General features: G+C 35.9%; 1 protein-coding gene and 1 pseudogene across 2 annotated transcripts; both read left to right on the top strand.

The window, feature by feature from the left end:
• Nucleotides 1-2,175, top strand: LOC145618062 (ribosome-inactivating protein PD-L3/PD-L4 pseudogene; annotated as a pseudogene). The gene is made up of 2 exons (XR_014107843.1): nucleotides 1-120; nucleotides 913-2,175. The product of XR_014107843.1 is annotated as a ribosome-inactivating protein PD-L3/PD-L4 pseudogene (transcript).
• Nucleotides 2,176-4,126: 1,951 nt separating this feature from the next.
• On the top strand, nucleotides 4,127-5,062 carry LOC145617023 (ribosome-inactivating protein PD-L3/PD-L4-like). The gene has a single exon (XM_081671726.1). The coding sequence runs from the start codon at nucleotides 4,127-4,129 to the stop codon at nucleotides 5,060-5,062; it is 936 nt and encodes a 311-aa protein (XP_081527852.1).
• The last annotated feature ends 6,398 nt before the right edge of the window (nucleotides 5,063-11,460 follow it).

The raw sequence follows: 11,460 nt of genomic DNA, 5'->3' as shown, positions 1-11,460 counted from the left end.
CTTTTCTCATGACTTCTATTTAAAGAGAGGATAAGTTGAACGCTCATTGCTTGTTCAGTACAACTTTCTCTTAGTCATCTGCACAAATATTCAAGCTACTTTCCTTTCGCAATTTCATTGGTAAGTCATCTTATATTAACTATTAAGTAATCAAGTTGAAGCCGCTTAATTATGTACAATATATCGCTAGTAATTTTTTTTTTTAAAAAATTTATTTTAGTTTTATTTTGTATTACTTTCATTTCGCAGTTTTAATTTTATTTTGTATTGTGTGTTGATAATTATTTAAGTTGAAGCCGCTTTATTATAGTAATTAATTACATTAGTAATTAATTAAGTCGAAGCCGCTTTATTACATTAATATAGTAATTAATTAAGTCGAAGCCGCTTTATTATGTACAACTAGTGTGTGGCTCAGGCGATACCCCGAGTTGCTAGTTTATAATTAACTTTTGATTATTTTTGCTTAATGTATTGATAATTATCTTCAAAGTGTAATATTTTGAATAAGGATTTGTATTAGGATCGGAGAACCATATTCAATATTTGTAACAAAATTTAGTATAAGTTGTTAAGTTATCCTATGATATGTAACAAATAGTACAATTAAGGACAAATCATCTTATCTAAGTTAATTATAATTTTATTGAATAAATTCACACAATATATGGTTAGCTAAGGTGGTAAGACTTGTATCGTAGTATTTATTGGTCTCAACTGCAACTCTTGCTGTAATCATTTATTAATATATAAAGTATAGATAACACATGGAAGATGAGAGTTATATGTTATTGGTGTTATATTGATTTATTAAATCGTTTACCTCCTCAAATCTCTTTCTTATAATGTAAGTAATCTAAAACAGATAGAGTATATTCTAACAAATTAAATATGTATATCTAATTTTGACAGGAGAAAAACACAGTAGGTAGAATGGTGGGAATAAAAATCATGGGCGCTTATGTTGTGGTAGCAATAGCAGTATGGATGGTGCTTGAACCAACTCTCGCCACAAAACCAGATATAACCTTCGACATTGAAAGTGCTACAACAGCTACCTACTCCCAAATGTTGACCGATGTGCGTGACAAAGTGAAGGATAAAAACATTGTGTATGGCGGCCGCAAAGATTTACCAGTAATGGCTGCACCTTCAGCAGCAAAAAATTATCTGTATGTCGATTTGACGGCATCAGGGGAAAGGAAAATCACAATTGCTGTGAATTTAAGAAAAAATTATAATTTATATGTGGTTGCTTATCTTGACAAATTTAATGGAAACTTTAGGTCACATATTTTTAGTGACTTTGCCAAGGATTACCCTACTGATGCTGAAACGACTCTCTTTCCAGACGCGAAAGGTAAAGCTAATCGCCCAACTATGAATTATGGAAGTAGTTATGCTCAGATTGAGAATAAGGCAGGAACTAAAAGAGACAATTTGGGTTTGGGAAAAAAGCCACTAGTTAACTCCTTTAATAAAGTTTATGGGAAGCCCATTGTTGATGCAAATGAAGCAAAATTTATGCTTGTTGTTATGCAAATGATTTCCGAGGCAACACGATTTGCATACATTGAGAAAATGGTTGTGGAAAAATTTGATAAGGAAGATTATGAATGTTATAAACCCGACCCTAAAATGATCGAATTAGAAAAGAGTTGGCAAAAGATCACTCTAGGAATTAAGAATTCTAAGGGAGGTGTAATCAAGCCGCCGCTAGATTTAACGAATCCTAACAATAAGCCTTGGAAAGTGTCAAGCGTCGATGAAATTGCTGAAGACATGGGGCTTCTAAAGTACGAAGGCGCTTCTACGACCGATAACAGCCGAGTATCTCTAGCATTTGTCATCAATAAACTACAAAGGCATTACAATCTGTTCATTTGGTTTTTCAAAGCCAACAATGGTGATGATAATTATGAGGCTGGACTGTGAAACTAGCCAAGGATTTGCTGTTATTGTGTATGACATTCGTTCAAGCTGAGTAGAACTTGTGTGATCATGATGTTATTGTGTTAATTAAGTGTAATAAGGCAACAATATGTTGAGTATGTATCGCGTGTAATAATTTGAACGAATTCCCTCAAAATTGCTCAAAGTTACAATAACTTCCTATTTGCTTTGGTTTTAAAACTAATTCCTATTGTCAACATAAGATTGGTGGTACTTTTTTTTTTTTTTTTTTTTTTTTTTTTGGGGGGGGTTTAGTAAAGAACCACTAACAGTGATAGTGGTTCTACACAATAAAACCTCTATCACCAGTAGCGGTTCTTCTAATAAAATGTATCACGCTTATAATCTTCGTTATTTCCCCTTCCTTTATTAGAAGACCCGCTAACGGTGATAGCGGTTCTTCTAATAAAAACATATCACACTTATAATGTTCTTTCCACTTCATTAATTAGAAGAATCACTAACGGTGATAGCAGTTCTAACTTCTGTACAATAAAATCGCTATCACCGTTAGCAGTTCTCTACTAAACTAGAATTTAAAAAAATAACGAAGCTATCTCCAATCCTACGTGGACAATAGAGTACAAATTAGTTTTAAAACCAAAACAAATATAAATTATTTAATATTTAAGAAATTTTGAGGGAAATAGTTCGTATTTGTCCCCATTTCTTAAATAAAAACAAAATTATATTACATTTTAAGGATTGTCTCCAATAATTTTGTTGCCTTTTATAATAGAAATAGTTTAGTCTGGTGGCTTCACATAGCTGAGACTTTGTAATGTGTTAATACTTTAAAGGGGCATTTGATTTGCGGATTATAGGTATGAGGTATGAGTTTAGAATGACCAAAACTCATACCATAAATTTGGTTGTCAAAAATATGATTTTTAAACCCAGGCCATACCTCGCTCAAACCCATGATGTATGGGGTTTAGAAACCTTGGGGGGAGGTGGGTTTGGCTCATTCCATTCCCTCAGGTATCAAATACATGAAATTAAGGGGATGATATTTCATTCCAGAATTGAACCAAACACATAGTATTAAGTATCAAGTTCCAACCCGATATCACCTTAACCCTATTCCTGATTCTAAACCTATACCACTCTACGAACCAAACGCCCCCTAACTTATATATGTGACATTTTCAGTATCTCATTTTCAATATCTTAACCAAAATAAAAAAAAGAAGAAATTAAATAACCTACATATCGACTAAGGGTCTGTTCACATTTACTGAATTAAGCTAAACTGAACTAAACTGATTGGAGCTGAACTAAACTGAATTGAACTGATTGGAGCTGAACTGAACTGATTGGAGCTTGGCTGAACTGATTGGAGCTGAACTGAACTGAAATTAAGTACATGTGAACAGGCCCTAAGATCTTATGATAGGTTATACATAATATAAATTAGTAATTAAAAATTTTAAATACCCTATACCTATGGGTTGAGCTTATGTAGGGGTGCTAATCGAGTTGAGCAGCTCGCTAACAACTCGAACTCGACTTAGTAAAAACTTAAACACCTAGCTCGAGTTGGCTCGACTCGAGATGTTAACAAGCACGAGTTCAGCAAGCTTTAACTCGACTCGATAAACTTGATCTTCGTGAGCAACTCGATTATGTATTTTGTTACTCCTTTCATCCCTTATCTACATGTCTACTTTCCTTTTACGTGTTTTAAAACTACATCTTTTAAAAGAATGTACTTCGACAATATTCCTTTTTTTTTAATGAGTTGTCATCAATTTTCCTTAATTTTTCCTTTTTTTTTTGTACTTTTAACATTGTTGTCCAAAATTTTCTCTCTCTATCTCAACCAACTAGTTGACCTGGCAATCCTGACTCGACCGGTGGCCCAAAATTGACCAAAAACTCAAACTTAACCCAACCCTATTTTAACCTGAATTGATTGATTCGAAGTGACCCGATTCCTAAAGTAATGAATAGGGTAAAATGGTTAATTACTTAGTTTAAGGCTTCTTTCTTTCCTGCTATTTTGATGTGAACTTCTTATTGTTTCAATTTATATATATGTGTATATATATATATGTGTATATATATATATATGTATATATATATATATGTTATAGTTTATGTGTATATCTAGTTTTGACAGACAGTACGTAGAATGGTGGGAATCAAAATCATGAGCGCATATGTTATGGTAATGGTAGCTATAGCAGCATGGATGGTGCTTGAACCAACTCCCGCAGCATCAGATATAAGGATAAGATTTGACGTCGAAGGTGCTACAACAGCTACCTACTCACAATTGTTGACTGATGTGCGTGACAAAGTGAAGGATGAAAAAATTGTATATGGCGGCCTCAAAAATATACCAGTAATGGCTGCACTTTCAGATAATTATCTTTACATCGATTTAATGGCATCACAGGAAAGGACAATCACACTTGCTGTGAATTTAAATAAAGGTTTTAGTTTATATGTGATTGCTTATCTTGACAAAGTTAATGAAAACTTTAGATCACATATTTTTAAGGATCTTCCCAAGAATGTCAAAGATAATCTCTTTCCAGAGGCGAAAGATAAAGCTAATCGTCTAATTATGAATTATGAAAGTAATTATGCATCGATTGAGAGTAAGGCAGGCTCTAGAAACAAATTGGGATTGGGAAAAGAGCCACTAAACATATTCTTTAACAAAGTTTATGGGAAACCCGTTGATGATAAGAATCAAGCTACATTTATGCTAGTTGTTATGCAAATGGTTTCCGAGGCAACACGATTTGCATTTATTGAGAACATGATTGTGCAAAAATTTAAGAAAGGTATTAATGAATGTTATAAACCCGACTTTAAAATGATCGAGCTTGAAAAGAGTTGGCAGAAGATCACTGTAGGAATTAAGGATTCTAAGGGAGGTGAAATCAAGCCGCAGCTAAATTTAAGGGGTCCTAACAATGAGCCTTGGCCAGTGACAAGAGTCGATCAAATTGCTAAAGACATGGGGCTTCTAAAGTACGAAGGCGCTACTAAGATCGCTAACAAAGGAGTATATCTAGCATCTTTCATCAATAAAGTACAAAGGCATTTCAACCAGTTCCTTAGTTTTTTTAAAGCCAACAATGATGATGATGATTAGGCTGAACAGTGAAACTAACAAAGGATTTGCTATGGCTTTATCGTGTATGGAATTTAACAATATGTTGAGTATGTACTGTATTGCGTGTAATCCCCATTTCCTAAATTGGTGTTAAATTGTGACTCAAAATCTAGCTGAGATGACTTTGAATGCATATATTGATGAGTCTATATTGTAATTATATATGTATATTGATGCGGTGTCGAAATGCACACAAATTAATAATAATTACCCTAAGACTACTAACTTGTAATTAGCGGAAGTAGGGGTCGATCCCACGAAGAATGTGCTTGCAAAGAACTAAGAATAAGATCCAAGACACTTAACAAAGACTCAAAACAGTAAAAGAACGATTGGGGGGTGTTTAAGGATAAGGAACAACTAACAACTAGGAACTTAAACTAATAAGAACAAGAACATATAAGGAACTTGAGATACTCAACAACTACATATAGAAATCCACCATGCAAATGTATAATCACAGACATAATACTTAACCCTTTAGAATAGCTTGACTTATGGAACAAGTTCCTCTGTTTCCCCTTATTAATGGTTAGATCTCGTACGACTTTCACTAACCCTAACCAACAGATAACCCCTATACTACGAGCAAGAAATTTAACCTGATGACAGCATTGAGAACTAGTAAAACAGCAAGCCAAGACAACCACAACACTCCGGAACTTACGTGATTTGGCCTCGATCAAGAATTACTATTCAATTAATAGAGTGGAACGTCCTCCTCTACAATTGTTTGCTACTCGATTAACTTTCCCAAGCAATTACGGACTTAGTAGTATTAACTAGCAAAAGAAATCAGACCCGAACAAATAGTTGTACACCTACTTATAAGAAATCATCATTCGTATGAACAAAACAATAATTCAAGAATACTCTAAAGCATTAATCATTAAAACCAACAATTCTCGTCTCAAATACTTAATACATGGCTTCAAACTAATAGTTACTGAGCTTAACAAGCTAAGGATTCATAATACAAAGATAAGAAAAGAAAACGAAACAAGAACCCATCAAGTTCCTCATATTTGGATCTGAGTTCCTCTTAGGCAGCTCCGAATTCCTCCGCTGCAATGTATCACAAACAGTGACCAACGACCCTAACCCTAGAAGCGTTTTGGAGTGAAGCCTCCCTTCTCTCTCGTCTCTTCTTCTCTCTCTGGCCAGTCTCCTCTATAATTTCGTGGCTTTTAATAGACTAAGAGATAATTGAGAATCTTTCAAAGATAAGAAAAGTAATAAGATAAGATTGTGAAAATATATCTCTTTCCATATCTTAACCAATTGATAAGATCTTCTCTTCATTCATATATATCTTTTCCAACTGCTGTAGATCTTGTGAATTATTCCCCAAGATTCCCAATTAAATTCGTGGATTCAATGAACCTAGACGAACAAAACGTGCTCAGCAAGCTGCTTTCATCTCTGTCAGTTTCTCAACTTTCTCTGTAGGAACTTCCAATTGCGCTCCGCATTGACTCCTTAATTTGGTTGGTCTTTTTATCTTCTAAAACCACTCAATAACCTATAAAAACATACAAGAGAGAAATAAGCCACAAAATATCAAAAACCTGAATAAAAACACTAAAATGCTAAAGGAACTTATCCAAAATCTAATGAACATATATATAAATAGTGACAGAAATGACACTCATCATATATATATATATAGGGATGTGATCCAATGAGAAGGATCTTAAAATGAGAAAGATGAGAAGGAATCTCAACCATTCATACAAGCAATCTAATGGCTGATATTGGAAACAAAAAAGTACGCTACTCTACTTCATCTCTCTCACTATATACAAGCAATCTAATGCGTCTCTGAACAAAGAGCTTTGATAGGATGTCCACGCGTCTCCAAACAAAAGAGCTTGATGATATGTCCACGCGTCTCTGAACAAAAGAGCTTTGATAGGATGCCCACGCGTCTCTGAGCAAAAGAGCTTGATGATATGTCCACGCGTCTCTGAACAAAAGAGCTTTGATGATATGTCCACGCGTCTCTGAATAAAAGAGCTTGATGATATGTCCACGCGTCTCTGAACAAAAGAGCTTGATGATATGTCCACGCGTCTCTGAATAATAGAGCTTAATGATATGTCCACGCGTCTCTGAACAAAAAAGCTTGATACTTGATTGTTTGTTGCGATCGTTCGGTTGGCTGCGAACAGGAGCTTTGCTGAATGGTTGTATCCTGTAAAGATCAAAAGATTGCCAAAAGACTTTGCTGTTGTTTTTCTTAGGGTTGACCTAAGGCTTGACTGTCTTGAGGTTGACTCAATGTGATTGACTGACTTGAGGTTGACGCAAGGTGAATTGACACGTGTGACTCATGACTCGTGTGACTTAATATGTTTTGACACATGTGTTAGACTCAACTCGATGTGATATGACACGACATGACTCAATGTACATGACTCGTGTGTGATGTGCAACAAAGCAAAAATTTTCCGTCATTTTTGTGGTGGGTACCGACTTTCTCCCGAAAAAGAAAGACGCGAAAAAGAATCGAAGTGTTTAATGGTGCATGTCGAATGAGCTTAGGCAAACATATGCGTTCGATACTGTCCCTCAAGGTGCAAGGAGTAATTTATCCTAAACTATCTTAATTGACTCAATTATGAAAGTATTTAGGTAACTTAGGCATGGAGACTAAGCACTTCATACTTCCTGATACAATAATGATTATGAGTGATGAGTGATGTTGATATGACAAAGCATGCTTCAACGTTATTGTTAAGACTTCATGACAAAGGGTTCCTAATTGGAAGTCTATTTGGTCATGTATTTGTGATGTGTGTGAAAATGACACTAAAGTTAGGCTGCAAAGGCTAAGTGTATGGAAAAGTATTATTTGATAAGAGTCAAATAATGATGACTCTTAGGCTAGGTAGGCTAATAATGTAAGGATCAAGCCCCCAAGTCTAGCTCTAAGTGAATAGGGATGAGCATTGGAGATCCCTTGATATGATTATGGTGTGAGTGTGTGAATGTAAATATGAATGCATTTTTATTATGGCCGCACCTCAATGTGAGGTTGCCTACGTATCCGTTAGGAATCAGGCCAAACGTAGCTCTAGCCGAACCTCGCACAAGTGTGTGTATACCTCAAAAAGGTCTTTTTAAGGGTTGTAACGTGGTTAGGCTAAAGGTTAGAGAATGAGGGGATAAAGGCTCAAGACCCTAGATAAGCCCCCAAGGTGTGCAACTTTGCTTTTTGAATCTTTATATTTTTATGCTTGAGGTTTTTAACTCTTTTTTTAGCTCTCTTTCTTTTTTTGCTTTCTCTATTATTTTTTTTTTGCTTTTGCACTTTTATTTGGATAAGTGTGGGCAATCCCAATCATGCGGTCTATCACTCACTTGGCATTCATGTTTCTCAGGTACGGTACCGAGCACTCGATAAGAGACGCAATCTGAGACGTGTTCTTATCAAAGATATTTTCATATCATAGACATTGGAACACTTACCCTTTTGTACACTTATATTTATTTTTTTTCATTTTTTTTTGAAATTTTTGGTAAAATCACTCAAACTTTGTATTAGAACTTGCATAAGTTGCACACCATCCCATCCCGAGGTTAAGTAGATGTGTGTTGAAGAAAGAAAGGTCTATCATTAGACGAGGCTCAAAGTGGTTTATCAAGAAAGGGATTATATATTTAAAGGGTGAAGACGGTATAATGGGCTACGAGGGGTGCCTCTAATCATGGGTATATCTTGTGCTTAATTCGGCGTTTTTTTTTTTTTTTTTGGCTATGCAATGATCATATGCAAGAAAACAAAATGTTCATTTTATTAAAGGGGAAAATAGAAAAAAAAAACCTGCAAAATAAATCTAAGGAAAACAAAGGGTGCCTATGCTAGACTTATTGGGGAAAGGGAAAAAAAGAAATAGAAAAAAGAGGTCACGAAATCTTGTCGTTGAAGCTCGCCTCTTGTCTTGTGCCTTATCATCAGTCAGACTTCTTGTTGACTGGAGGTATAGGAAGCTTGTTATTGTCAATCAAATATTGGATGGCCTCCTTTAGCTTCCAACAGCTCTCAATAGTATGACCCCTACCCTGGTGATACTTGCAATATGCGTTGGGATTCCAGTTAGCCATCCTCCTTTCGACAGGTGGATCCCCAAACGGTCCAACGGGAGTTATAAGACCTTTTGCATGTAAACGATCAAATGCGGTGTCCTAACTTATACCAATAGGTGTGATGTTTCTCATTTGCCCTCGTTTGTTCATGGCAAGGATCTCATCCAAGTCAAATGTGCTAACGTTATTTGAGTGGGTAGTTTTGGAAGAAGAAGGATTGTCGTTCTTCTTTCCTTTCCAGCCACTGTTATTATTGGTACTATTCTTGGCCTTCCTGTTGCTAAGAGGAATATGAAGGTGATTTGAATCAATGAGGTTTTCCATGGTCCGTTTTGCCCGTGGCTTAGGAGCATTGAATTCTTCATTGAATCCTTGGTGAGAATTTTGTTCAACAACCATTATCCGACTTGCTAATCCTTCTACCATATTCAAGAGTATGGCAATGACATCTTGCACTTTTCGAACATCTTCTTTTAGACTTGACAAATTTTCCTCGATATTATCTAAGAAAGCCCCTTCATCTTCCTCAATCATGGCCACTTCATCAATAGAAGTTATATAAGTTTTATCGATCATGGGCTTACCTACAGGTGTGATAAGGAGTGAAGGATCGAAGGATGTTTGATCTTCTGTGATGGCTAGAATCTCGGAAGTTTTATTGTCATCAATCAGGTCTTGAATAGCTTCTTTGAGTTTCCAACACTCCTCAGTGTCGTGACCCTTTCCTTGATGATATTTGCAGTGTTTATTAGGATCCCACTTAGGTGGCCTGGCTTCGGGAACTGGGTCTTTGATAGGTCCTATGGGCATGACTAGTCCTTTGTGGTGTAGCTTTTCGAAAGCTGTTTCACAACTCATACCAAGTGGAGTGAACACTCTTTTTGACCTTTGGATTCGCTGCTTAGAGGTGTTCGTAGCATGTACTTCGTTAATGGGAGAGAAAGAAGAAGGATGGTCGTTCTTCTTTCCTCTCGCACTATTATCTTTCAGAAGGTCATCTTCAATGTCAATACCTATATTATACACAGCCTGGAAAGTATTCAAGTTGTGTTGGTATTTTAAGTGCTTTGCATATTTTTCTTGAAGGTTCTTGATGAACATCCTTACAGACTCTTTTTCAGTAGGGACCTTAACCATATTAGTTGAAGTTCCCTCCATTTGTTGAAGAAAGAAGTGAACCCTTCATTTTCTTTTTGTTTTAACATCTAAAGTTGTCTATGGTCTGTTTCATCTTGAATGTTGCACTTATATCTATCTATGAAAGCGTTTGTTATTGAATCCCAAGAAGAGATTTTCTCTTTTCCAAGAGAAAAAAACCATTGTTGACAAACGGTTTCTAAAGACAGTGAGAGCAAAGAATGAAAACTCTTCCTATCAATCCTCTTAATGTTCATTATAGTTTCAAAGGCCCTTAAGTGAAAGTAAGGATTGTCAGTTGGTTTAAACTTAGGGATGTCATTGGCATTTAACTTATGCGGAAGAAGTTCCTTGTCCACCGAGACCCCTTGTGAACTAATGCCCTGGAATCTATAATTGTTAGATAGTTTGCTCAAACTTTCCTGGATGAGGTCCATTTATTGTTGTTTTGCAGGGTCATTAACTTGAAGAGTTAAACCCTTCAATATCTCAGCCAGGTTTGCTACCTCTCCCCTAACTTCATTGAGTTCTTCTTGACTTGCCATTATCTTCTTAGCTTTCCTTTTTCTACCAATTGGCTTGTCAAAAAGTAAGACTTGAACGAAAGTGTTATCCTTGATTAGACGCCCTTCTCTCCTTGACCAAGTACTGTAGAAAGGGAAATTAGGGATAAGTTTTATACTAATTATTTTGACTCAAGCTTTATTCAACATGCAATAGATGGGAAAAGATCATGGAAGAATGAGAAGAATGATATGCATGGGGAAAATGATGTAGATGGAGAGATATTGAAGAATTAAGAATAGAATGGACCCCCAACTCAAATGACGGAAAGACAACTCATGCATGAACCTAAGACATGGTCATGATGACATATACAAAGTGTGTGCTAAGACTATTGAGTGTAGGTGACATGTTAAGACTCTTGTGTATGACCATGGGACTTAAGTGCCTAGACTCAATTAAAGTCTTGAACATGGTTTAGACCATTAATAAATTGGTGAAATGAGACTATTTAATTAGACTCGTCGTGATGACTCAAGTGAAAAACTGGATTGTCGCTAAAACAACAGAACTGTCGCCAATGTTTAAAGCCTGTCGCCAGACGACAGAACTGTCGCCAGACGACAGAACTGTCGCCAGGCGACAGG

Source organism: Chenopodium album, chromosome 26, assembly GCF_948465745.1.
Source record: "Chenopodium album chromosome 26, dcCheAlbu1.1, whole genome shotgun sequence".
NCBI lineage: Eukaryota > Viridiplantae > Streptophyta > Magnoliopsida > Caryophyllales > Amaranthaceae > Chenopodium > Chenopodium album.
This window is presented reverse-complemented; position numbering and strand designations above follow the sequence as displayed.